This window comes from Fusarium coffeatum (genome assembly GCF_003316985.1).
Source record: "Fusarium coffeatum strain FIESC_28 chromosome Unknown BRIP53273_contig_43, whole genome shotgun sequence".
Classification (NCBI taxonomy): Eukaryota; Fungi; Ascomycota; class Sordariomycetes; order Hypocreales; family Nectriaceae; genus Fusarium; species Fusarium coffeatum.
In genome coordinates this window covers 1-26,964 of record NW_022157840.1, presented here as the reverse complement: position 1 = coordinate 26,964, position 26,964 = coordinate 1, and the positions used below count along the sequence as shown (strand labels likewise).

The 26,964-nt window shown below is 47.5% G+C and overlaps 10 protein-coding genes across 10 annotated transcripts; 6 read left to right on the top strand and 4 right to left on the bottom strand.

Moving 5' to 3' along the window:
* Positions 1-404: 404 nt before the first annotated feature.
* On the top strand, positions 405-1,998 carry FIESC28_01949 (uncharacterized protein; the record flags this gene model as incomplete). The annotated part of the gene is made up of 4 exons (XM_031156099.1): positions 405-440; positions 487-855; positions 904-1,314; positions 1,366-1,998. The coding sequence occupies 4 exons, from the start codon at positions 405-407 to the stop codon at positions 1,996-1,998; spliced, it is 1,449 nt and encodes a 482-aa protein (XP_031019805.1).
* A 78-nt stretch (positions 1,999-2,076) lies between these two features.
* Positions 2,077-3,090, bottom strand: FIESC28_01948 (uncharacterized protein; the record flags this gene model as incomplete). Its single annotated transcript, XM_031156098.1, has 1 exon — positions 2,077-3,090. One exon carries the CDS (start codon positions 3,088-3,090, stop codon positions 2,077-2,079), a length of 1,014 nt encoding a protein of 337 aa, XP_031019804.1.
* A 1,677-nt stretch (positions 3,091-4,767) lies between these two features.
* FIESC28_01947 (uncharacterized protein) lies at positions 4,768-6,447 on the top strand (the record flags this gene model as incomplete). Its single annotated transcript, XM_031156097.1, has 3 exons — positions 4,768-5,116; positions 5,166-5,301; positions 5,346-6,447. The coding sequence occupies 3 exons, from the start codon at positions 4,768-4,770 to the stop codon at positions 6,445-6,447; spliced, it is 1,587 nt and encodes a 528-aa protein (XP_031019803.1).
* A 265-nt stretch (positions 6,448-6,712) lies between these two features.
* FIESC28_01946 (uncharacterized protein) lies at positions 6,713-8,284 on the bottom strand (the record flags this gene model as incomplete). Its single annotated transcript, XM_031156096.1, has 1 exon — positions 6,713-8,284. One exon carries the CDS (start codon positions 8,282-8,284, stop codon positions 6,713-6,715), a length of 1,572 nt encoding a protein of 523 aa, XP_031019802.1.
* Positions 8,285-11,075: 2,791 nt separating this feature from the next.
* On the top strand, positions 11,076-12,096 carry FIESC28_01945 (uncharacterized protein; the record flags this gene model as incomplete). Its single annotated transcript, XM_031156095.1, has 2 exons — positions 11,076-11,178; positions 11,246-12,096. The coding sequence occupies 2 exons, from the start codon at positions 11,076-11,078 to the stop codon at positions 12,094-12,096; spliced, it is 954 nt and encodes a 317-aa protein (XP_031019801.1).
* Positions 12,097-12,667: 571 nt separating this feature from the next.
* Positions 12,668-14,748, top strand: FIESC28_01944 (uncharacterized protein; the record flags this gene model as incomplete). Its single annotated transcript, XM_031156094.1, has 3 exons — positions 12,668-12,956; positions 13,010-13,015; positions 14,222-14,748. 3 exons carry the CDS (start codon positions 12,668-12,670, stop codon positions 14,746-14,748), a joined length of 822 nt encoding a protein of 273 aa, XP_031019800.1.
* A 1,033-nt stretch (positions 14,749-15,781) lies between these two features.
* Positions 15,782-20,236, bottom strand: FIESC28_01943 (uncharacterized protein; the record flags this gene model as incomplete). The annotated part of the gene is made up of 8 exons (XM_031156093.1): positions 15,782-18,420; positions 18,474-18,671; positions 18,829-18,882; positions 19,188-19,241; positions 19,311-19,418; positions 19,481-19,679; positions 19,873-20,061; positions 20,144-20,236. The coding sequence occupies 8 exons, from the start codon at positions 20,234-20,236 to the stop codon at positions 15,782-15,784; spliced, it is 3,534 nt and encodes a 1,177-aa protein (XP_031019799.1).
* An 824-nt stretch (positions 20,237-21,060) lies between these two features.
* FIESC28_01942 (uncharacterized protein) lies at positions 21,061-22,083 on the bottom strand (the record flags this gene model as incomplete). Its single annotated transcript, XM_031156092.1, has 2 exons — positions 21,061-21,469; positions 21,707-22,083. 2 exons carry the CDS (start codon positions 22,081-22,083, stop codon positions 21,061-21,063), a joined length of 786 nt encoding a protein of 261 aa, XP_031019798.1.
* A 1,712-nt stretch (positions 22,084-23,795) lies between these two features.
* Positions 23,796-24,992, top strand: FIESC28_01941 (uncharacterized protein; the record flags this gene model as incomplete). The annotated part of the gene is made up of 2 exons (XM_031156091.1): positions 23,796-24,316; positions 24,419-24,992. The coding sequence occupies 2 exons, from the start codon at positions 23,796-23,798 to the stop codon at positions 24,990-24,992; spliced, it is 1,095 nt and encodes a 364-aa protein (XP_031019797.1).
* Positions 24,993-25,903: 911 nt separating this feature from the next.
* FIESC28_01940 (uncharacterized protein) lies at positions 25,904-26,884 on the top strand (the record flags this gene model as incomplete). Its single annotated transcript, XM_031156090.1, has 1 exon — positions 25,904-26,884. The coding sequence occupies one exon, from the start codon at positions 25,904-25,906 to the stop codon at positions 26,882-26,884; it is 981 nt and encodes a 326-aa protein (XP_031019796.1).
* Positions 26,885-26,964: the final 80 nt, after the last annotated feature.

Below are 26,964 nucleotides of genomic sequence, written 5' to 3'. Positions count from 1 at the left end.
CAATGAAACAATCGGACTGTGTTAGTCAATGAACTTCCATCAGGCATGTGTCCCCCTGTAGGAACAAGCCAATGAGGCGATGGTAAGCATTTTCGTAAGCTCGGTATGGAGGCGGACTTGTCAGCCCTATACCCAATCGATATTCAAATCGCAATATGGTACGCTGCGCTTACTGCTCCATTTAGTCTGATTGCTCGAGAGAGCTCTCATTCGCTTTCGAAACGCGGACTTCGGACTTGCAGAGCCCAGAGGGAATTTTCTTATCCGTTAACTGTTGTTAAGAATCCTTGCGCTGTCGATGGGCAGAAGATTAACAAATGATAAATATGGTCTTACTTCCACTCTCAAGTCAGCACAGGTCTTCCAGTGCCACTCCACCCTATCCACAGTACAGAATCGTAACGATGGTGTTTTCCAATGACCAAAAGGTCGACTTCAACGTAAATGCTCCCATCCTTATTATAGATTCCTCTAACTCAAGACTAGGTCTTCCACAACATCATTAATAATAAACCATCCCCCACAGCCGACACTCGTCGAGGAATCTGCCCCAGCACTGAGGAGCCGCTATGGGAATCCCCCGTGTCTACCCAAGAAGATGTTGACCTAGCCGTGCAAGCTGCTAAAGCAGCCTATCCCGCCTGGCGCAAACTGTCACAGGATGAGCGTGCAGAGTATCTTGTCAGATTCGCTGACGCTATTGAGGCCCATAAGCAGGAGTTTATCGATCTTCTTGGTCGGGAGGCAGGTAAGCCGCCACAAGCAGGTGCCTTTGAACTTTTTCTTGTCATGGAGCATATCAGGAAGACGCCTGAGCTGAGATTGGAAGAGGAGAAGCCCGAGGATAATGAGGATGTGAGTTCCAACAAGCCTTCCCAAACACTGTAACTAATGCTCCCTCAGCGCACAGCTATAGTGCGATATGTCCCTCTTGGCGTCGGCGTCGGCATTGTCCCATGGAACTTCCCCATGATCCTCGGTATTGGAAAAGCCTACCCCGCCATGCTCGCTGGCAACACTTTCATCTGGAAGCCATCGCCGTATGCTCCCTACTCTGCCCTGAAGCTTGCCGAGATCGGAGCCAAGATCTTCCCACCGGGTGTATTCCAGGCTCTTAGTGGTGGTGACGACCTTGGACCTATGCTTACGTCTCATCCCAACGTGGCGAAGGTGAGCTTCACAGGGTCTACCGAGACGGGAAAGAAGATCATGGGGACATGTGCCTCTACTTTAAAGCGTGTCACGTTGGAGCTTGGCGGTAATGACGCTTCAATTGTGTGTGACGACGTCGATATTCCCACCGTGGCTGGGAAGGTAAGTCTTTCTCACTTTCGTACAGAGGGTATCTAGCTCACGTCTTACCAGGTCGCGTTCCTCGCCTACGTTGCTAGCGGCCAGATCTGCATGAACATAAAGCGTATCTATGTCCACAAAAGCATCTATGATGACTTCCGTGCCGCTATCATCAGCTTCCTAGAGAACATGAAGACCGGTGACTTCTCCGACGCTGAGGCGTTCTTCGGACCAATCCAGAACAAGATGCAGTTCGAGAAACTACAGCGTCTTTATGGTGAAGTTGACAAGCAGGGATGGAACTCTGTTTATAACAGCAAAGGCAACAAGCCAGAGAAAGGCTACTTTGTCCCTCCCGCCCTCATTGATAACCCATCCGAGGACTCAGAGATCGTACAGACCGAACCGTTTGGACCGATTGTGCCGATGATGAAATGGACGGATGAAGATGATGTTATCGCCAGGGCCAACGCATCTGACTTGGGTCTTGGGGCATCAGTTTGGAGCAAGGATGTTCCCCGCGCCAGACGGATGGCCGAGCAGCTGGAAGCAGGAAGTATTTGGGTAAACACCCACTTTGAAGTTGCGCCTAACGTACCTTTTGGTGGACACAAGAACAGTGGAATTGGTATGGATTGGGGATTGGTGGGATTGAAGGGTTGGTGTAACCCTCAGGCTTACTGGGTCAAGCACTCGGGGGCGTGAGGTAACAACAATGAGTTGAGTTTATTCATAGCTATGAAGGTACATGAACGAAACAAAGATGTTAAGAAAGGACCGAAATTACTCGTCCGAAATCATCACAACAATCTTGCCCCTCGCCTTCCCACTCTCAGCCTTCTCCCACGCCTCAGCATAGTCATTCATCCCAACAACACTATCAACGTTTGGCTTGACCTTTCCAGCCTCTACAAGCTTAGTGATGAGATCCAAATCCTTTCCCAGAGGGTCAATGACAAAGAAGGTGTTATGGACATCCTTCTTCACATCCTTGGGACGACTCTGTTCAGGAGGACCGCATACACTGATGAGGGTTCCTCCCTCTCGGACAGCATACCAGGTTTGAGCAAGTGAAGGACCACCAATACAGTCGATAACAAGATCAAATTGTCGAGAGGTCTGCCCATCTACCCATCTCTCAATAGACTGTTCCTTGTAGTTGATGGCCTCAGTTGCGCCGAGACTCTTCACAAAATCAATGTTTCCTGTGCCAGCGACCGCTGCGACAGTTTCCACTCCAGCAATCCGGGCAAGTTGGACCGCCCAACTCCCAACACCCCCCGAAGCTCCATTAATCAGAACACGAACATCTGCATTCTTCTTTCGTGCTTGTTCATCGCCTTCGAGGGCAGCCGTCATCAGTGTTCCTTTCCCGAAAAGTGCTTGGTACGCTGTAAGCGCACTAATTGGACAAGCCGCCGTCTCAGCCCAGCTCAAGTTCATGGGCCTGATAGAAAGCTCTTTTTCACGGGCAAGAACATATTCCGCTGCCGCACCGGGACGATTTGCCTCGATGCGAGCGTAGACTTGGTCTCCTGCTTGGAAGCGACTGTTCTGAGGAGCGGAGACAACAGTTCCCGCAAGGTCTTGGCCTGGGATGGGTGTCTTGTCACCGATGAAATCAGGTGCCCAGAGGGCCCAGTCAAGTTCGCCTTTGCATGGAGAGGTTGCGTGTACCTTGACGAGTACATCTTGGGGGTGCGAAGGAGTGGGAAGGGGTTGATCAGTCAGCATTAGGTTGTGGGAGTGTTTGTCGGGTTGGATGATAGCTTTCATTGTGGTTGGGAGACCAGACATGTTTGTTATGTGAAATGGGATAATAGATTGAGTGAAGATTGTTTGTTATTGTTATCGTTAGTGACCAACAAAGAAGACTGATACTGGCTATATATACTTGGTGACTTGAAGCCATGGCTGTCAGTGACCTCCCTCGCGATAAATCGGAAGGGCGAGATTGTTGCCAGAATTAATGATTTCCGCGGGAATCGTTGAAATAGCCGCAAAGTCAATTTATGCTTATCCCTTACACAATCGCTGTGTCAGCACGCCGTCCGTCTGACATGCATCGGGACATCAGAAAAGTGAACTGTCTAGAGTAGATGTGACGAAATACTTTGGTCATTTCCACGGGCTTGGTCAGGCACACGTGCTGTTTTATTTTCAACGCGCTAGCTCTTACAGGACAACCTTTCTGCTACCCGATGGATAGGCTATTGACTGTTGCGGCATTTGCGGCACATTGACCAATTATCTATTATAGCGCTCGGAGTCGGCATTGTCAACATCCGGTTCTGCCGTTGTGCAACCTCGCGCTCGGCGGGAAGCAACCTGAAAAGGCGAGCAAAGGATTAGTAACTGCATGCTTATACCAAGACAATGGCCATAACCGCGAAGAACCTGAACAACATTTATAAACTTAACCTAGTTATTAGACGTCTTTGTCGGTAGGTATGACCAGTTTCTCAGTACTGCATTCCCTGCTCTGTAGCGCAATTCTAATCGGCTCCTCGAAAGTATGAATAGATCTCCCATTGAATCCTATGCTGCTATAATTTTGGTTCTGCGTCCCGATGGCAATCAGACCAAAGAATTGCCATGTCCTTTGCGCCGGGTCGTTATCAGCAAGACTGGGTAAAGTAGAACGACAAGCAAAACAGAGGTTATGACATTGATGAAGGTATTTGCCACCTGAAATCTGTCGTTGTCAATGCGAACCCCATGACATCTCTATTCCAAGCTTTGCGAACAGGATAGCCTTGGAATGTTGACTCAAGGCAGCCATCAGCGTAGTAGATCGTGATGATACAAATGAGAGCGAAGGTGGATATGTGTTGGTTGTGTTCTTTGCTTGATCTGTATGTGAGGGGCACAGCGCCCCTTACAAGGATGATATAATATCCGAAGTAACTCAGCGACCGAAAACTCTGCGTCGCTGCATTGGTAGTAATACAATAGCTTTATTCTTTGCGAACGAGGTAACTGGAAGTAAATTAGCTACTTGGTTACCATCCTTGGGTTGAGAATGAGTTAGCTCGACATGCCTGGACGGAGCGCTAGAAGAGCTAACGGAACTGCCCTCTTAGCCTTCTTATCCACTGTCACGAGTTGCTGTAGCGCGTGTCTACTGATGCAACCATTAATCTCGCCTAGATCCTGGGTATCTGTAATACGTGTAACGGACGAACTTCCGGGTTTCCATCCGCCGGGTTGTTAAAAAGATGGGTCAATGAAGGCATTGAAGACGAGATCAATTGGGCATTTCTCTAGGGTTTACGGAGTGCGGATACATGCGCAGCAATTAGAATAGGCTACTTCATTTTTAGCTCCAACCCCCATGCCAAAGAGTGCCCGAGGTGGGGTAACATCCATTACCATTTAACTGAGATCAATGTCAATTTACTTCCCTCACCTCGGGCTTCCTTTGGACCAGACTGTGATAGTCAGAGGGCATACCGTCGGTAGTGTATAGGTAGAATGGTTCTTAAGGCACATCTTTACCGGTGTCTCACGTCAATCAGCCTACTGGCTGCACCAATTGCCTGCGACGACTTTCGCGACAGTTGTCTCGACTTCAAGCCAGCAAACCTCATACGCAATTCCACATTGACGCGACAAGAATTTATCTCAGCCAATACGACGCTGGATTTATCCGATAACGTCCCATCCTGCAACCGTCGCTCACAGCTTATCTCGGTCGACCTCTGTCGCATTGCTCTCCAGATTCCTACTTCGAGCCGATCCAGTATCAGCTTTGAGTTATGGCTGCCTCAAGATTGGGAGGGAGAACGATTGCTCGCAACTGGCAATGGAGGCGTTGATGGATGTTAGTCTGCATTAACACAGACCGAGAACGAAGCTAATTTTACCTCTAGGTATTAAATACGAGGATCTTGGATATGGTACCTCCAATGGTTTTGCTACCGTGGGTACTAACAACGGTCACAATGGAACCACGGCTATTGATATGCTGAACAATCCTGATATCATCAAAGACTTTTCTTACAGAGCGTAGGTTGTCCTGCATAGTAGATTGCACTAGCTAACTATATAAGCCTACATACCGGAACTGTCGCGGCTAAGAAACTCATCAAGTCCTTTTATGGCAAATCATCTGCGAGAAACTACTACATCGGCTGTTCATTAGGCGGTCGTATGGGAGTAAAGGCTGCAGAGGCATACCCAAAAGACTACGATGGTATTGTAGCTGGAGCTCCCGCTGTTGATTTCAACAACCTGCAGGGGCAGAGAGCCATGTTTTATCCGATAACAGGCGATGCCAATTCCACCGACTATATCCCTCTGAGCACCTGGACTGGCCTCATCCATAATGAAGTTCTTTCCCAATGCGATAAGATTGATGGGGTTGAGGACGGCATCATTGAGGTTCCAGAAAAATGCATCTTCAATCCCAAGACTTTGCTGTGCAAAACCGATCAGACCAGCAACTGCCTCAACTCGGCCCAGGTCAAACAACTGGAGAGAATCTATGCTCCTTATACTTACCCGGACGGCAGACTTATCTTTCCCCGTATGAACCCCGGCAACGAGCTACAGGCAGTCTCAAAGCTTCTTGCTGGAAAGCCGTTTGACTATTCAGTGGAATGGTTCCGGTACGCCGTTTACAACGACCTAGATTGGGATCCTAGTACCTATAGCGTCGACGATGTGCGAAAGGCTGACAAGTTCAACCCATCCAACATACGTACTTATCCTAAGACGTTACCTGCTTTCAAGAAACGTGGTGGAAAATTGCTTAGCTACCACGGCGGACAGGACAACCAGATCACGCAGTTCAACACCCACCGGTTCTGGGATCGGATGTACTCGGCCGATAACGACCTGCACGACTATTTCCGTTACTTTCCCATTTCCGGCATGAATCACTGCAACACGGGTCCTGGTGCCTGGGCTGTGGGACAGGGTGGAGGTGTTCCAGCTGCGGGTGTCCCTTTCGATCCCAAGTACAATGTGCTAGCAGCGATTGTGGCCTGGGTGGAGAAGGGAGATGCCCCCGAGACTCTCACGGGCACAAAGTTTATTGATGAAACTTACAGTAAGGGCATTGACTTCCGTCGCAAGCATTGTCTGTATCCCAAGGTTCAGACATTTGTTAGTGGAAATCCTAAGGAGACGTCGAGCTGGCAATGTAGATAAGGGCATGCGCGTCAAGCTATTCCCCAATTTTCAATTCTGAGTTCTTATAGGATGTGTAATATCGTGATATTCTATTATGTCTGCAACACATTAAGACATCCTTCCGTGTTCTCATTCATAACACCTTCTTAAACATCACGTAAAATTAGATACGGTGATACTAGTCAGACGTGAGGGGACAGAACCTTGACAGATAGTAGCAATTTGTTCGTGACATCTGATGTTTGACAGACATCACCAACAAAAGCCTACAAGTCTCTTTACCTTATAGTCCAAACCTTTTTTGCCTGCTCAAGACTCTCTGTTTAACCTCTTCAGGATATCCGCTGTCAAAATCACAGGTAACCCAACCCTGGTTCCCCTCATATTCTTCCGGCAACAAACAGTTGGCTACCACTTTTCCACCGGTCAGCTTCGTCCCGGGGCCGTGAGACATATATGGCACAAGTGGGTAAGCAGGGACATCCTCGAAGTGGAACTCATCCATCGCTGGCCTACACCTCGTTGCAAAAGCCCAAGTAACATCGTTCATATCAAACGGATCAATGTCGTCTCCCACAACGAGCAGCCGATGAATCTGCATACCGCATTTATTGCGGAAAACCAGATCACCAATCTTGGCGCAAAGGTCTTTGGCATCAGTCTTCATTTCGGCCAGTTTCTTTCGATCAACTTGAACAGCTGCCCAAATGACTTGGCTTTCAAAAAGGGCGAAGACCTGAGTGACAGGTAAGCCATGTTGTTGGAGTAAGTGACGGATTTCAGCGGAAGCTAATGTTCCAATCATTGTATGTGTCTCGTCAGGGCCAAGGTTCGCCCGCCCAGGCACACAAACTGGAAGAATCGGGTTGTTCCTGTAAGTGATCGCCTTCACGGTATACAGAGGCTGCAAAGAGTTCTCGTCAAGAAAGCTGTAGCCGTGCATCTCACCAAACGGACCCTCTTTGGCCGTATCGGTGATCGAGATAGTGCCTTCCAACACGATTTCACTCGTTGCAGGGACGTACATGTCGTTGGTTTCGCACTTGACAAGCTCTAACGGCGAGCCACAGAGAGCCCCAACGTAATCAGCTTCTGAGACACCGGCTGGAAGAGGCATGCTGGCTGCCATAGTGGCGATTGGCGGGGCACCGAGAGCGATGGCATACGGTACGTCTTTGCCCGCCTTCTTCCACTCGGCGAAGATGCGGGCAATGTGTTGTGGCTTCATTATCAGACCGACCATACGCGTTTTGTCGTAGATCATGGCCCGAGCAATCGACCAGTTGGTCCAAGGCTCTGTAGGATGGGATATGATGTTGATGCCCAAGGTTTGGATGTAGTTACCTCCATCAGCCTTGTTGAGAAGAGGAGCAGGCAATTTGGTGAGATCAACATCGTCACCCATGATGATGTTCTCTTTGCATGGGCCTGTAGACGCATGCACTGGTGGTAAAGGCTTTTCGCCTTTCGCCGAGAGCATCTTATCAATAACGTCCCTCACCCCAGAGTTCTTAGGAAGAGCAAGGTGGTGAGCCAATCGGCGATATGGAAACTTGGGGTCACTAGAAAGCCCAGCTGGTGCACCGAGAATACGGAATAGTCCACCTTGAGCTCCTTTCACATTGTGGAACAGAGGAGCCTTTGTGCGGTGTTCGTATGCTAGGCGTATGAACGCTGCAACTTCGAGTTTGGGATCTACTTCAGCAGTGATGTCGGCCAGGTCATTCTCATTTCGTAGCGTATCAACAAACGCCCGAAAGTCAAGGTGTGCAGGATATGTCTTTCTCGAGAACCAGCGACAGGGTGGACGCTGAACCACGATACGAGTGCTTGAGTTCAATCGGAGTCGATGCATTTCCAGTGTTGTTGTTGTAAATGATTTTCTAACTCGAGGTTTCTTCCATAAGTTTCCAAAATGTTTTATCCGTTGTGTCGTCAGCCAATATAAGGTGATGAGAGCATGTCGGCCGCCATTTGCCATTGCAAGGAATGCGCCATTGTCAGCTTTATCAAGCACGTTATTCAGCACTACTGCGCCGCTTGGTAATCAATTGGACTGCCAGCCACATTGTTATCAGACTTTTTCAATTGGCGAAGTCGGCTTCATGATCCGAAAATCATGGTGTACTAACAACACTTATATCGGCATCACACCACTCAAGTGGCTGAAATGAGATTCAACGTCGGCCGCTTGTGCCAGTGATCAGCTACCGATATAAGAGGTGATCTTGCAAATCTCGTATACAAGACAGCCGCTGGGACGTGGCGTTTGCTTGATGTATCCCAAATCTTGGAACGAAACAAGATCGGCACCATTTACTCCCATGTATTGTTTTATGGTGTGAGCACACGATAGCTGCAGATCTAGTTATTAACATAATTATGGTTCGCGGCTTGGTTTTGAGAAATCTCAAAAATCGTCAGGCTCTCGCTTCCAGCATCATTCCTCAAGCACGCAAGTCACCATTAGGGTCAATATTCGCGATGCAAAGTTTTATCCGGACATCAAGATTATCAGGTACCCCGGGTTCTTTCAAAGGTCTACCCTTTAAGCATCATTCACTCCATATCCGTCACCATTCTGCGTCGCATAAACATAATGAGCTCAACCGACGCCCACAGCGCATTGTTGTTGCTGTTACAGGAGCAACGGGGTCACCATTGGCAGTGGCTATTCTCCAGCGGCTTCGTGATCTCGGCATCGAAACACATCTCATAATGTCAAAATGGGGAGGTGCCACACTCAAATACGAACTCGAAGCCCCAAACAACACTCCTTCGTGCTTAGAGTCAATAGCCTTCAAGACACACTCATCACTGGACGTTTCGGCTTCACTCTCGTCTGGGTCATTCCGCACAGACGGCATGATAGTAGTCCCATGTAGTATGAAGACACTAGCCGGCATACGCATGGGCTACGACAATGATCTGATTGTCCGAGCAGCAAGTGTGACACTTAAAGAGAAAAGGAGGTTGGTTCTAGTCGCAAGAGAGACGCCGTTGACTAGCATTTACTTGGAAAATATGCTTGAAGTGACGAAGGCGGGCGCAGTTGTATTTCCACCGGTAATGGCATTCTATACGCGGCCGAAGTCGATCGATGATATGGTCCAACAAAGTGTCATGAGAATGATAGACCTGTTAGACTTGGAAGTACCTGACGCCGATAGGCAGGATGAGGCTCGTTGGACAGGATTTAAGTAGGAAAGTGGAGGGACAATATTTACATAGCTAGGGGACGAGACAGCAATGATGAAAGTGAGCTGAACAAGGCACTGTCGGTCGCTCGTACCACCAGGCAACCTTGTATTATCTTAATTGTTAGAACAAAAAGAGTCCAAATGAAATCCTTCCTGCAATTTAGTGTCAATATCAACCCTCCATAGCCCTTCCAGACAGACCAGTAGTCTTCACGGCGACATATTTGTCCTTGACACGGTCGTCAGCTAGATTGCGTTAGTGATGCCATTCATGAGGCCCGTAGTCGATGTTCCATCAACACTGGCAGGATGTTCAAGAGGTGGTACGTGAGGCACAGTTGCAGTGACAGCCAAGACACCTCGTGTATCATCGTAACCTGACGACAGCCCATGATCGTTGATGGTATTTCCATTTTCGTCCTTGAATAAACAAGGTCCGCAAAGCGTTGGTCACCTGTGTTATCGGCGATGGAGTTGAGATACGTACCTATGTCATCCTCACTTCCTTGCAGTAGCCCTTGGCTTTCTTAGGCGTCGAAGGATCTTGGTTCTCCTACTGGGCAAGGTTGTCGGGGGCGCCGTCTTTGCTGCCTGCGTCGACGAGATAGATAGAGTAAGTTTGCAGAAAAGCCAGTCCAGTGTCCTATGCAGTTTATTCAAATGAGACCTTGCCACCAGGGTAAAAGTGAATGCTAAGTAGCAAGTAGAGACATTGTCCTAAATCTATGGTTTCGGCTTCTTAGACTAACTAGTACTATGTTGCTATCATGATTGAGTTGCGAGAGCCAAGAGCATAGTTGGCTGAATCAGGCAGGAGGCGCTATTATGTCGGAAATCTTTTCCCTGTAGTGTGAACACTGCCGCGGCCGCCTGGGTGGAGACAGACTGCAGGAAGAAACCAATCTGGATGCCAATGTTATACAGATCAGGGTTGCCAAGAGAGAAGGAAACAAACAAAATGTTATTGGTGGTGTGCTAACCCTTGACTCTTACATAGATAGTATCGTTAATATTGGAGTCGCACGACTACTCATTCCGTCACGAACCACCTCTCATTGGTTGACTCGGAAAACGTAGTACATGGAAGATACTCGGACGTGCTCGGACTATTGAAGGATTCGAGTACAACTTCTTGGCGACCTATATCATCCTCCAAAGGATTCCTTTGGCTTCATGCGACTATTGTAACAGGATTAAATATTCTTGGATTACATCAATGACTCTTTGCGAAGTACCATTGCAATCGGAGATCGCTTTGAAAATCGCTTGTGTGTGATAGTGTTAACTCTAGCCAGCTTAAACAAACTGCAAATTCATGGCCAAGACTTACGCAGAGTTTGGTATAAATATCACGAATAGTTCGACCTTTCACTTTGCTAATCATCAGCTTCCGATCTCTTCATCAACCATCCTTCATCTCGGTAACCTTTGAGTCCTCTCGCAACTATGAAGACACAGGCTCTCCTCTGTCTCCTTTCTGCCTCGGGCACCATTGCCCAGAGCGCCCTCGCCGATTGCCATCGCGAAGGCTCGCCTGACTGGAGTGATTGTGAGCCCATCAAATCCGAACTGGCTTTATCCTGTATGGAACGTCATTACTAACTTTAGCGATACAGGTGATATCCTGCACGCCAATTTGGGATGGCGACCAGGCGTTCCTACCGAGATCACCAGAAACTGTAACAGAGACACAGACATTGAGCTTGATTGTATGACATGGTCCTACGGTAGTTGCCAGTTTGGCCAGTGCTTTCCTGGCGAAGAATGCCAAGGAACCGACCATGGTATGATGTGGGCGCGCCACCGGAATGTGGAGGACTTCTGCAGGCCCGATGATCTTGGTGGTCGCTTCACAAGCGACGGCGGCCAGTTCTTCGAAGTCATTCGCTATCTAGGTGCTCGTGCTGGCCGTCGCCGTTCCTTGACTGTCGAAAAGAAGGGATACTCTCTTGCCGAGTATGAGCGACGTTTTGGCGAACAACATGATGTCAAGTTCTCAAAGGTCATTGATGCAAATGCCTTAGAGATTGTCAAGCGACAGGATCAAGGTGAATGGACCAATCTCATCAGTCGACAAGGCGTCATCAAACCTGGCACCCGCCACAGAGTCAACACCATAGAGCTTTCGCCCGGCATTGATATGACCTGGGAGGAATCCTCGTCGTACAGCATCAGCGTCGGTGTCACTGCTGGTGTATCTGCGAGTCTATTCGAAATCTTCAGTGCCTCTATGGAAATTAGCACTGGCTATGAAGAGACATACAGCGCTGGTAGTTCGCTCACGTATAACACCGGCAATTGTCCTCAAAACGCCAACATTTATTATGCGCCCGTCTTTACTATGTATGAGGGCTACTGGTCCAACGATCAGGATACCCTTGTTGAGATTTGGGTTGCGCAGACTGTTAATGGAAACCTTGAAGGGCGATTCATTACTGAGTGTGTCGGCACTGCTCCTCCTAACTAGGCACCGCGTGGGGTGTATTGATTTGAAGAATGGATTATTGGAGGGTTCCGGGGATATTAGTAAGGATAGGGTCAAGCCTTCAACAGGCACTTTTTGCACATGCAACTGTACTCAGTATGCCTGTATGGTATCTGGGGAAGGATAGGCAGTTATATTCAACAAACATCTGTTTACCACCGAACTGTTCTCAGGAGACATATTGTAATAGGACCACGTTATGTGCTGGTCAGTCTCTGTTTACGTTTTGTATCATACAAAGGCCTTGTTCTTATGGAACTCATCACATGAGCATGGCATGTGCCCTGTTCACCTCTGAAAGGGGTACTATGTCACTGTACATATTCAGAGCAATGGAAATGTGAACATGCGAGTAACAGTCAAGCATCGAACACATCAACTGCCACGGACTAGATCACGGGTATAATGTTCACACTCACAGACTCTCTTGACCTATCCTTTTTCTTTTCTACAACCCTTCCACTTCAGACATCCTTTTCGCATCCCACTTTATCATTTTATCCTCAACCACCAATCTACTAACTCAAATTCTAGACAACCCAGAACCGCAATCATGCCCAAGATTCCAGGAAAGCCCAGCCTTAAGGCCACTGCCAAGAAGACTACCCGCTATGTAAAAGTCTTCAAGCAGGCTGTAAAGCTTACTATTGCCAACAACCGCGACAAGAAGGCGGAGGAGAAAGCAAAGAAGGAACCCAGCTACCAACTTCAGGACACTATGGCCCCCGATGGTGAGGCTGAAGAGGAAGAGTCTTGGAACATCATCTACCATGAGGACGCCGCCAACGGCTCTTCTCGCGTAGAGGACCGTGATACTGTGGAGGAAATTGAGATGGCGGCCCGTGAGCGAGATGACCTTATTGGATCCCGTCGCACTATCTACTAAATGTTGCAGTCAGAGGTAGGTATTCCTAGTGGATAGATAAGTGTTAGATGTCAGTAGAGCTTTTCAATCAATCAGCTGCCACTTAGCCAAGGCATTGAAATGACTTCCAAGTCTTCTATCGGTCGTGATGATGTCTTTACTGTTTTATCTAGGCTTTTTCATATACCATGACACTATTGTGATCACAGCCTCGCTCGGCACGTCCGTAGAACTCACGACGGCTCAGTGGTTCTTCATCTAGATATTTTCCCGGGGCCTCCAATGTAGCCGCCAATGTTAGCTGCAAATAGGGACTATTGCTTTGGCCACTACAGCATTCCAGTAGCATTCCCATTGTGACCACTTGAAACATTATAAACCCCCTCACCGCTCAGATCCCCTTTCTTGAACCCGCAGTCACGAAATGTGGCTGTAGAGTTTGAAGGTGGTCTGACAAGATCAGCAAACACGTGCTGCTCTTAGCAAGAAGACGTAACGCCTTGCTGATCGAACGTTGAGATAACTGGTTTATGGCAATAAACTTTACACTTTCACCTGTCATTACCGCCCGCCCGTCGTTTTGATGATCTTTATTGGACAATACTGGCTGTTGGCGCTTTCAAAGTTTGACGGCGTGGAAGAACCAACCCCGCTCAAGGATCGTACAAGAAGGCCGTCAGTCAGTCTAGAAAGAAAGAAGAAAAATGTCTCTTCTAAAATAAATTTTTTTTTAAGCATTCGCGACCCAAGAAGTTACTATCCCGGAGCTCAAATCCCCCCGAAAGATTTGACTTGTAAAAAGGTGAGTGCATGCCTTTTGTTCACTGGTGACTGGAATGGCTTCTTTCACCAACATGTCTTTGTCTAGTCACCTGTCAATTTTGTTACTTTCAGGTGCAAACATTGCATGAATGCAGAGAGAACAAACACATTGATTGTAGCTAACGAGTTCTTTAGACCCACATCTGATCCAAATCATCCTGCAGCTAGCAGAAAAGATTCACGTTCTGAGGAAGCTGTATATCTTCATCCTTGGCTTCGTCTAGTCTCAACCATCAGATCTACAAATAACAAGAAGAATATCTACTAGCGAAGCAACGATGGCTCTGATCACCTGGCGAAATGATAGCGATGCGTCTAGCATCTCTAGCGACGACACTATCGACACATCGTCCGCCTTCAGTTTTCAAGGCAAAACACCCAGTCTTGCCACCTTATCGACCTCACGCTGATTATTCACAGAAATCCGTATCAACGAGCCAGCATCTGCATTTGAGCTGGAGATGCCAACATCAACCGACTCGTCCTTCTCATTTACTCCGCCAGCAACACCATCCACCATCACAGAGCTCTCAGCACAAGAGAAATGGGAAGATCTTGTCGCCACGTACCGTCAAGCGGTAAATCATGTCAGAGAAATTGAGGACGAAATGGTGGATCTTCGCTTCAAAACCTTCCGGCCAGATATCAACCTCGACAATGACGACCGCCGCATCTACCAAAAGTCCCGTCCACAAAGTCTGTTCAGCATCACAGACGAGATGGCACCGACTTTCCGCATGTGGGAAGGCACTCATGTATCGCCAAATCTTGTTCAGGGAGCAAATCACCTAAAGTTGGAATTGAACGAAGCTGTAGAGCTCTCGGTCGTTACGCTAGACACTCTGAGCGGGAAGAAGACGATGATTAGCTTGACTGCCAAGTCTTCGGGGGCAGATATCAAGCAGCTGCTTGGTTTTTGGGAATTCGGTCTGTCAATAGACGTGTAGGGTTACCACAGAGGTTGGCATAACGCGCCATGCCTTGGAATGGAGGTTGGGCCAGTGGCACACAGGGGGTCTCAGGGTCAATGGTGGATGTACGAAGAAGGGAGCCAGGTTGGAAATGAAATGCCCTGGACACGTAGATCTATGAAATTAGCAGCGATTGGTTTAGCAAGACATATTGAGAGGAAAGACTTGGGTGTATGTCTTTTGTTCCTTGGGTGGTTTTTCCACGGAGTAGAACCCAATATTTTTCAGTTTTCAAAAACAGTGCTAGATAAATTCAACCAAAATTACAAAAAAAAAATAAGGACCTTGGCTATTGCTAGGTTGGAACTACTTTTGCCTCAACACGGGATCGAACCGTGGACCTTGTCATTACTAGTGACACGCTCTACCACTGAGCCATTGAGGCGAGTTTCTACTATTTGAAAGGCACGCTTATAATAGTATATATACTTATATCTTGTCCTATTCTTCAATCGATGTAACATTTGTCTTCAAAATTCACCGCTGATACTTTTGCAGTACATAGTGTGTTGCCCATTGTGCCTGTGTGGTGGAACGTTGACTGGAAAGATGTCACTAGATGGACGGCCAAACTGATTTGGCAAACGTCACAGTTGATCGGCGGACCAGTTTAGATTCTCTCTACCAAGAACAATAACTGATTGCCTGTCAATGTTTTAAGAGATCTATTCTAAAGTATTAATAAATAGTAGTATGTACTAAAATTCTTTATTTTGTTCTGTTAATTAATTGTTCTTTAACTGTCTTGAGAACATTACCCTGCAGGATCCACTGTTCCCATTTTCCAGCCTGATCGAAAAACTTATTTGTTGGGTCGTTTCCCACTCCACTATTAACTTCTACCCAACTGGGCAGGCGGTAAAGCAATGCGCTGACGCCAAGCAAAAGCATCGTGACGCGAAGGGTACCCTTCTAAATTGGAATGGATGCAAGACAGGCGACCACGGTTGTCCAGTGTTACCAGTTATGTCAAACAAAAAGACTGATGCGTTGTGTTAACTATAACTAATCATTGTAAATTGTCATCCCCAACGCCTTTGGGCAATCTCATCCATCCTGTATCAGCCGCTGGTACACCAAGCCACATCCACAACGTCTCCTCATGAGCCCAGCGTAGTCTCTCCACCCTGAGAAGCTCATTTGCACTATCAGTCTTCCCAAACCGTACAAGCCTCAGTGCCTTCTCTGCTATCTCGAGCCATCGCGGTGGATCGGGCTCACCGTCAGGATCATTTGATTGATCAGTAACAATACCGTCAAAGAGGGAACATGCTAGATGTTCATCTCCTTCTTCCCCCCTATATCTTATCATATAGGCGAGATCAAGTCGAATCCACTGCAGAGCCCTATTGTTGCGCTCTTCGTTGACGTTGATGAGGAATTCTTCCAACATTTGGATGGGCTGGGCGAGGTTGCCACCTTCAAAAAGCAACAAGGCCCTCAAATGCTTGACTTGACATAACCTGACAAAATTCTGATCTTGGTCCAATTCTGCATTTTGCTCAAGATCTTCTATGATATCAGCAGCTCCATCTTCATTCCCGAAGTCTCTGTATGTTATCGCCAAAACCAGAGCTGTATCGAGTGTCAGGAAGTGGGAGATGGGCCAGAAGCCATGTCGAAACTTGAGTCCGGGTTTGATGTTCAGGAGCGCTTCCTCTTCGGCCCCTAATTTCCGGTGGAGATCTCCTACGAATATCTGCGTAGCGATACCAAAGGAGTCTTCCGGACCGTATTGCTCTTTTCGCTTGTCGCGTACAAACTCCATCAGTTTGATCGCCTGTTCAATATGACCCGCTGATGCAGTGGCGACCGCGTACCACAGCTGAGCGATGAGGTAACCATTGCTCTGTGGACCTGTGGTTTTCATGAAGCCAGTTAAGGAATCCGTCAATGTCGTTAATGCTTTATAATTCAAGAGCATTAAATGCTCGGCTTGTGACTTGAGGATGAGTGTAAAGTAGGGGATGGGGTCGCTTTCTAACACCACGCTGAGCTGGTCATGAGCTACGTCGGCATAAATCCTCTGGGCTTTGCGGAGCTTGTTGATAAACAGAAAGATATAGGCTGCATCCGAGGAAGCTCGAAGGGTTAGAGGATGTCGTCGCCCTAGAAGTTCAGTGAGTCCAGTGGCAACCCTTTCACGAACATCTGCCATTTCAGCCACCCTTCCCCTGTCGAAATAGTAAAATCCGAGCTGCATCAGAGCCAACCATCGCAACACCTTGTCTCCGTCATTGTCCCGGAAGATCCTGTGGAGACTTCTGTAGGACATTCCAAAATAGTCCTCCAAATGCAGCAAAGGCTTATCCTCGTCCGGGAGCCTTTTTCGCCAAACTGTTAAACTGATCTCCGTTGATCTAATGGCTTGGAAATCCCCCATGTCCGTGATCGAGTACTCAGCCCAATGAGCGAATTGCAGGGACTGGATAAACCTCGCCGTAAGTTTCAACAAGCGCTTGTCAGGAGATGAGAGTGCTGTAAGATGCTTGTACCAGTTACGAGCAGCATATTCATAGAAGCCCTTCTCCTGGCTGGAGTCTGAGGTACCGGCACCAAGATTCTTCCTTAAGAGCTGACCTATACGATCTTGTTGGGCATAGATGGCTTGAAGAAGAAACTCCAGACATTTTTGTGCTAAAGTTGCATCGGGGTCTGAGGTGGAGAAGCCAACACCCGAAACTTCTTCACTAAGCAAAAAGTCCCTGACAGAAGCATGTCCCAGCCTCACCTTGCTGTCTTGGACCTCGATTAAAGGCTGACAGAATGTCGATATCAGAAAGTGACCATTCCCACACCCTGGGATGAGATCAAGGGCATCTTCTATTTCATCGATGTTGAATTGTCTTCGGGCACCAAGCAGCATCTTGAAGATATCTTGACACTTGGATTTGTCATCATCGTTCATATCTCCGAGACGATCCTTCCAAATCTTAGTGTAGAAGCTCCAATGACTATCTGGGGGATTATTGAGATTTGCATAAAATGTAGCCATGTCTCTGGTTTTGATAAACTCCCTCAGGAATAGGTCAGTCCAGAGGAATGATCCCTCAGAACACTGTTTTGCACGAGTTGTAACTTGTGACTTGAGCTCCTCTGGTAAAGGTAGTTCAGCTGCAGCTGCATCAATGAAGGTATTGATTTCAGACTGCGTGTCTGCTGCGGCGATCTCGACCTGATCTATGCGGAGGTTTGGGTGGCTTGTGACTTCGAACATGCAGTTCGGGCGGGAGAAGATGAGAATCTTGCCCTTAGTCCCATCCAAGACGCCTGTTAGATGACTTTGAAATTCTTTAGCCTTCGTGTTGTTGTCAAAGATGCATTCGTCAAGGGCGTCTATTATTAACACGAACTCAGGGTTTCTTCTCAAAAGTGAAACACAATGAGGCCAGAGGTCATCAAAGGGACAATCTTCCAATTGCGATTTGTACTGGTTCTGCAGCCTGAAAAGCTGCTTGAGGATACTTTCTTCGAATTCATCCACTGGACATAATTTCGGAAGAAGAGTGCTGATAATGGAGGCTGCAAGACTGTTTGGTCCTCGTTGTTGAGTGGACACGTTGCTTTGAAAGGCATGGGTGACGATGGTACGTAGTGTTTCAGATAAATGTCTCCAGGTTTGATGAGCAAGGACAGATTTTCCACATCCTGTGCAACGATTGGTTAAATATTCCATCATACCTGACTAGAAACTGACTTACCCAGCTTGCCAACAATCCACAACATTCCAGCAGATTGACTGTCCAGCCATGTCTGGTACTTTGGATTCTCCTTGAGCCATTTCGGCTGAGCGTCGGACGCTGCAGCAACAAAATTGCATGGGCGAGCGGTAACGAAATTCGCCATTGAATCAATGTAGCTGTGTATCTTAGTAATGTCTAGGTTCTTTTGAGATTCTCCTGTACAGGTTACGTCAGCGCAAGAAAACATTTAGTCACCTAACCGTGAGTAGTCGCCTTCTGCTTCCCGCTAGCAAGTGACCTAGCTAACAATATATATATGCCTTTTAACTCTCAAATACGTAGTGGAACGAGAAATGCAGTGTTTTCGTATTACCTTTCTTTCTTGATTCACATGCGTCAAACGCTTCGACCACGGCTCTTTCGGTCGCTGGGCAAAGTATTAGCTAAGATAACGTGATAAGGAAGATGCCTCAGGTAGCCTATATACTCGAGGGAGCATTTCTCGAAGCTGAGATATCTGTATAACTGCCGGTGGCGATGTTGCGATTGAATCTCTACCCCGCGCCGATCAAGGACGTCGCCTCGCTTCTAAATATAAGGCTGTAGGTCCCGTGACTGGGAATCTGGGATAAGCCCAGCTGTCACACGTATGTTCCAGGACAATCCTTGTGACAGTAGCATTCCCTACATTCCAAAGACGTAAAGGCGGGTAATTTAAACCTCTTGACATACCTGTAGGGATTCGAAATTCTAATTGTCCCAGAAGGTCCATGCTGTGCTCAAAACCTATAGGTCCAGAATGTTAGCTTTGGTCCAGCTTTATCATGGGTGACCCGGTCATTTCAGGCTGCATACCTTCCCAATTGGCTGCCCTGTCGAGTCGATCTGCGGCGTCCCGTAATTTCGAAACTTTCAATACGAATTCGTCTCTAACTCCGTTGAAGAAGGAGGCTCTTTTCCTGGCTGCGATTTATGGCCAGTGTTAGAAAAAGGTCGTCGGCACTTGGAAAAGATTGACGTCTTACCCCACTTGCTCCGCTCCAAATGCTCACGGGCAGACTGCAAGAAGTAGATTACCTGGACGTATAGATGGATTGTAGCGTCTTGTACGCTCTTACGATGTCCGAAGCGACGAGCCATTCGAGACCATCTCTCCGTTTGCTGTACCACGAGCAGTATACCGTCCGCCGTTACTTCAATCGCTTGCTCGATATCCACGATGACCTGGCTTCGTTAGCATGGTAACACCTGTGTACACAGTGAGGATCGCTACCCGTAAAAGGAATCGTATCGAGCCCCAGACGAGGGCTGTGAATTTCGGTTCTTGCTGGATAAACACGTTGATGACCTGCGCATTCCTCTCTAGAAAAAACACGATCTTGAAGAAGACGCCCTTCAATTTACCTCTTTTTCTCACCGAATCATCCAGCGCCTTCTGTGCTGTCTGCGCAGTGAGAACAAGGTCTTGGACTGTAATGCTGGTGTTTTGTTCGATCTTGTCCAGATCTACCGTCGAATGACTACCTTCGGCTAGCGAGGGCTTGATCGTGTTTTTCTTCTTCTTCTGTTTACAATGTTGCTTTGCTCGCGCCTCCTCATCAACGATCTGACCGTCCCTCAAAGGTCAGTCACACACAATAGCAGGGGTGAAGAACCAACGGATTCGTAAAGTGGAGACAGCCACCAACCTCATTTGCTTTTTGCCAGCAAACAGCATCTTTCTCTATGAATTCTGATATTTCCGATTCTGATAGTTCGATTTCGTCCTTCATATTGTTCATGTTGCATCACCAGATAGGGTGGTTTAACAGTCTGTTGTAGTGGATGGACAAGCCTTCAGTTGTGAAAACAAATTTTCTCAGCTACTCTTCTTTCTATGCTGTCACAAATGGTTAAGCCTCAGTAGTAGACATTTCTGCCTGCTTGTTTCGGGGCCTCAAAGTGAGGCGGGATTTGGAGAAATCAGGCTCTCAAGCGCAGTTTGGGATCTGACAAGGTTGTCACGAGCACACCTTACATCTGACCACACGTTTTTCAGTGTAACACAACCCCAACTCACCGGTGTCTCAATTCCCAACAATACAAGTCCAATCAAGGGTTTTGCCTAAATGTGATGGAAGGCCTCAAATTTGGCCCAATTGCACATTGGTCTGAGTAAGACTTCTGCCTGATCAGAGAATATCAATCGGGACGCAGAGCCTCACTGATACAATGACATGTGATGGACAGAGGACAATATTAATGGGAGAACTATGGTTGAATGACCTGTAACCCAGAAGTGCAGGCAGTTCAGATACTATCAAGTAGGAAATGAAATCGTGACTAAACTGTCTATTGACCGGATAAAACTTCAAAACAACTAAAGCGCTGCAAACACTGCAGTCTAATGGAAATAAGGATGCTAGAGTAAAAGGGCACTGCTTTATGCCTTATCAGATAAACCCCTTGTTTCTTCCCCTGGCACCCTATCGTCGCTCGTCCCTTCTGCTTCTCCTGGCTCTCTGAGGTGTACGGGCTGTTGAATGCCGTACTTGTTCTTCTTCTGGGGCATAATCAGCTTCGTACCTCGGCTGTTCATACGATTCCTCTCCAAGGGTCACAGAGCCTAGTCTGTCGGCAAGATCCTGGGGGCTACTTTGAGAGTTGTACGATGGGTACGTGGGTGACTGTGATGGGTTTTGATCTTGATAGTAGTAGGACTGTTGGTTATACGGTTGCTGCTGGGTATAGGGCTGCTGTTGAGCATAATATTGCTGAGAATAAGACTGTTGTTGTCCATACGGCTGCTGCTGTTGCCCATACGATGGTTGTTGTGGATAGCTTTGGTCTGGGTCGGATTCTTGGTCAGATGAGACTTGTTGGCCTGGGTCTTGTTGAGCAAATCGACGTTCTCTTCCCATTGGCTGCCTGTATGAGCTTTGTCCTGATGTCCGTTGTTCGTAAGACTGTTGCCCTTGATAATGTTGTTGCGTTGTGACCTGTTGACTGTACACGCGCTGCTGAGCAACAGGCTGCTGTCCATATGAGTCAGGCTGTCTGGTCTGTTGTTGCTGCGGATATGAAAACTGCTGGGTATACGGAGGAGACCGCGGAGCGTATGTGGAAGACTGAGTGTAAATACCGGGTTGTTGATGTGACGACTGAGGAGCCTGTGACGTATTGCTTGCCGCAGCAGGGTAGCGACTATAAGAAGGAGGAGGTTCGTATACGTCCTGGTTAGAAGCATAGCCTTGGTTGGTGTCTCCAGCTACACTTCGAGACGAGCCACCTCTTCGTTGGCTGGAGGTGTAGTCGTCGCTTCTTCTAGCAGGTTCACGAGAGAAGGTGCTTGTTGAACCATACGCACTATCTCGTTGGCTGCCACTTGTTGAAGCTCTTGATGACCGTGGCGAGCCAACCGCCTCTGCTCTATCGCGTTGTTCTCTCCGAGTACTGGTAGAAGACCTGTCACTTCTGGAGCTCCGATGGCGGGAGGACGAACTGCCAGATGCCTGGTCACTTCCAGTTCTGGAGCTGTGATGTCTGCGAGAAGTTGAATGTCGATCTGAGGTTTGACGTCGGCCACTGGTTTGCTGCTGACGGTAATCCCGATCGATGGGCTGTGTTTCACCTTCGGATGTTTCCTCATAATGACTGTCGGGACAATAACCCTCATGTTCCCGATCGCGGGGCAACGCAAGGCCATTGGTAACATCCCCACCAGGAATCCATATCGCATGTCGTCGACAGAAGTAGCCGTTGCCACAAGAACACTGAACAGATCTCCATTGTCGATATTCTTGTTCCCAAATCGCATGTTCTTCCTCATCCTCGGGATCTGGCTCTGGCCTTGGGGTCACGTTCAATTGAGGAAAAGTGTCGCAGGCATTTGCTGTACTGATGGAACGACATCCTGGCGCGCCACACACTTTTTAAGAAGGTCAGTTGCTTTGAATAGTCGCTTGAAAAACATACCAAGTACTTACTGGTTCTATCGGTCTAGTCTTTTTTATAATGACATTAGTGGATGAAATGTTATCATAAAATGGTTGAAGGGATGGCAAAGACCAAATCCCCAGCCGACTTTCGATTTGGTGGTTTTAGATCGATTTTCGGGTAATGTTAAATGGACCACTGGAATTCCAATATTACGTAGTTCGAGTCCCTTTGCCGCTTTCACTGATCAATGGTCAGATGATATCCGCCCCCCAAATTCCTCGAGGGGGCCACACCATTTTATACCCTGGTAACCCTTAGAGGTCAAGTGCTGATGCGGGTCACCCGCCCTTCTGTTTGCCTTTGTCCTTTGAAAATAGTCTTTAGTCTTTGAGGGAATTTGATGAGCCCATTTTCCATGGCGCGGGTCTCACCGCAATCGGCCGTTGCGCCTGCGCCTGATAAGACAAGGCATCCAGAGAGGCGCATAGCCGCCAGTCAGCTCTACTTTTGAGGCTCTTTTGCACATCTCTTAGCCTGTTATGCGCAACCAGGCTCTGAAGCGATTCATCCATGAAGGCCCAACGTCAAGGCCTAACGTAACACAAGAAGCTAAGCACCAGCATCTCACATTCGAGGAGTAAGTTCTTGGTCCATACGATTCTGCGTTTCCGACATCCAACACTAGAGTCTTTTACTGGTTTGATTTATTTTGTAACTTAGACTCTCCTTAGTGGTGAAGTATCACTGTAGATCAGTTCGTTGGTACCCCAGTTAATCGATGCCTATAAGGCTCTCTGAAGAGAGGCTTGAGAAACATTGAGCAACCCCGCATCGCCTCACATCATCTTTTCACCATCTTTCATGCGCCAATGTTACTTGTCAATAATGTAATACTTGTTTTTATGTTGCCAAAGACTAGCTGTGGTATGATCTTTTCGTATAGTTGTAGAACTCATTCTATAGTTAAGCTTCCACCTGAGGTTAAGCAGCTAATATAGCCGTAGTGAATTGATTGGTTTCCCTGTGGCAGTCAAGGGTTCATAAACATGGCAGAGACGTAAGACAATAGTTACCATAAATATAACAAATTACTAGGTTAAGAAGTGGTGGTATGTATTCCAAATTAAACCAAAGAGTCATCCATACTTCGCAAATCTTTGATCGTGTTCCAAGCGATTCACACACCTCGGTGTATATGAGCCCGGGCCTGTCTAAAGGTTACTGCGGGGTGCTCAGGATCCTGGGCAGATTAATAGATTGGTATCTTCTGACGACAGTAGCTATGACATCACATTCGAGGCACGGCGAGAGCGAACTTCCGTAGAAGAAGACGTAATATGCCTTGACTACTATTCCTCATACTCTTGACTATATCTCGTCGAAAAGTCTACAACGGTGCTCGAAACTGGATATCGAACAAACATGCGCATATTGTATGTCCTCAGTTTGTTGGCTACTTCGGTTTTTGTTCTTTCAACCGATTGTAAAGTCGATGAAGATTGCAGCTTGAACGGCATCTGCTCAAAGCGTTTGAAGAAATGCCAATGCGATCCAGGATGGATTGACCCCGACTGTGGTCGACTTGATCTTGCACCTACAACACGCTATGCCGGCTACAACTATACCTACATGCCGCCTGGTCTCGACGACTTCAATATTTGGCCCAACGCATCTTGGGGAGGCCGTATCATCCAAGATCGCGACAATAAGCGCCTTTTCCACCTCTTTACAGTTCAATTCACCCATGGATGTGGACTGAGAGGCTGGCGTCCGCATTCGTACATCATTCGCGCTGAATCGTATAAAGGACCCCAGGGACCATATCAATACGCTGATGCTGTGTCCAACAATTTCGCTCATAACCCGGACATCGTTCATAGCCCTGCCGATGAAAAATATCTTTTGTACAGCATCGGTGTTAACTACGACAAAGATTTCACCAAGTGTGAGAGAATCAGTCACACGAAATGGCCGAACAATATTTCTCTATCCACTACAGACGATATTCGTGGTCCTTGATCGTCATCCGAGATGGTTGTCAACAGTAATCGTCCTGCTGGTATTCACGCAACCAATTCATCTGCCTTCCCTCTATGGACATGCAAGAGCCCCACAAGCGAGATCATACTCGGTATGAAGGATTATTATATCTTCAGTGCAAAGTCATGGCATGACAACTACAAGCTCAAGTACCAAGCCACGTGGAACGTCACAGAGCAAGGTAACCCAGAATGGACCGAAGACCCACTCATCTGGCGTGATAAGAGAGGCCACTGGCATTCAATCAAACATTGGATGATCGACTACGTGGAAAACAACAAACAGCAGTGGTCTCGCGTAGGATCACATCTCTTCTCACGAAAGCTCACAGGACCGTGGCACTTTAAGCTCCAAGAGGCTTTCAGCTCCAACGTCACTTTCACGGATGGATCATGGCAGGTTTTCAAGCGACGAGAAAGACCGAAACTGTTCTTCAGCGACGATGGTGAAATGAAACCGCTGTACATGACTAATGGGGTACAGGAGATAAACGAGACGGGTGCTTCTTTTACGCTTGTTCAGCCGATTGGTACGAGGTGGAAGAGGTTTGAGAAAGACTTGGGTTTCGGAGAATCTTAAAGGCTGGCATGGTCTGTATTAAGGCCATCGTATCATGTGTTACTGTATCTATTCGATTCTTTCCAAGAGGAGATACATATTAGGCTACCTCCAAAGTCCATTTCCCCAGCTCACCCGACAGCCATCTATTAAACACCTTTAAGCTGAACAATCAAGGCCTTTATTGATCCTTCGCTGCCTTGCATCAATATAGACGAAGGGCGATATCCCATGACAGGAGTATGACAATTCCATACGTGAAGCTATCACCAGTCGATGAGAAGCACTGGTCATATCATATGCGAAGCCGGTTTAGCTTCGTTATTGACCGGTGTTAGTGGAAGTGTAAGATGTAACACTAACCATACGATTTATCTGGTTTGGGTTTTATTTCCCAGGCGCAGAATCCTCAGTAAATTTAGGATAGGGATCTTTGGGGGATCAAAGTTTCAATGAACAGTATGGTGATCGGAGGTTGTGGCTGTAAAGTCCTTCTTCAGTTTCTCCTATTGAGATTAATTGCAGAATGATTGCTGAGACATTATGGCTACTGTTGCTTGATACTCCTAACTTTGAGTTCAACATTCTAACCTTTTCTGGAGTTTTTCCTTGTCGCCTTTTAACTTTAGACCTCCGCCTTTTGGTTCTTGATACAGAGCATTCACCACAACGAGAGGTAAACGCATCACTGCCTGTCATTTACAGTTTACTGTGGTGCAATTGGCTTATGGATTTTGAAGAGTTTCGAATTTTACAGCACTGTACCACGCTATGACACATTCACCGAACTCTGTAATCTCTACAAATTCCCTTGCGGAGCCTGGAATTTAATCATAAATATGTAGACCACCTTTTTCATGCTATCTTTTTCATAAATCTGACATCGACAACCACGCTCGCACCGCTCCACCGCATCCGGCACAGCACCCAAAATGGATACACCATCATTCGAATCCTTCCCTGATCTGCCTGCTGAGCTTCGTCTGCAGATATGGGAAGAAGCTTGCCATGAAGCCTGTCGTGAACGAGAGGCCAACCACCCCGGTGTTCAGTACACCATAGTCCGAGAGAGCTCTCCAACACGTATTCACCTAGTTCACCAACCCGTCCACCTCGATGGGAATGCGAGATCAGGTACTATGAGGGACGGTGGTCTTTGGCTAGCCTGCAAGGAGTCACGAGGCGCCATCCAAGAACACTGGCCCAACGGGCCTGGTAGCGGAGGAAAGGTCCTTACTGGTGACGAATGGTCCTACTACGTGCACCCCGGTCATGATATCTTTTGCATTCAAGACCCCGAAAAGATCAAGCACGATGATGTCCATTCGGCCCTTGACATATGCACATGGGCCTCTCCAAGAACCAACTACTTTCATAACATCAAGAATATTGCCATTGAATTCGACCCTTCGTGGATCAAATGGTTACCAAGGACCTACAAGAATATGTCGGCAGAAAGCACTCCCCGCGGATTTCTAGCGCGACTACTCCGCAGCCAGTACATGAGTGACAACCATCAAACAACAGTCTGGATCGTCGACAACGAGATGAAATGGTCGCGACGTCCGAGCAGCTGCTACGGCACTGCACCTATGCCCGACTATAACAAGAAGTTTATCAACTGCCACGAAAGCTACGTCGAAGCCTTCCCTAGCAATACATGCCACTACTGTTCAGATAAGAGGAGTCTGGCTCTTCGAACCTTCTTGTTCAGTCTCAATGTCCGTGGCGAGCATTTCGAGACCGAGCACCCCAGCTACGTCCCCACCTATGACGATTTGATAGACAGTGGTTTCGACGTCCCCTTCGAGATCGCGGAGGATATTCGAGTTCTCGCCCTTGCATGCAACGAAGTCGAATTTTGTAGAAAAGATCATCGCCAAGATCGTCCCACGTGGAGGGATTGCGTGTAAGGTACTACTCATCGAGAACAATGCTTATAATGAGAACACGAAGAAAAAGAAATGCATTTGGAGCCCCCCCCCCCCCCCCC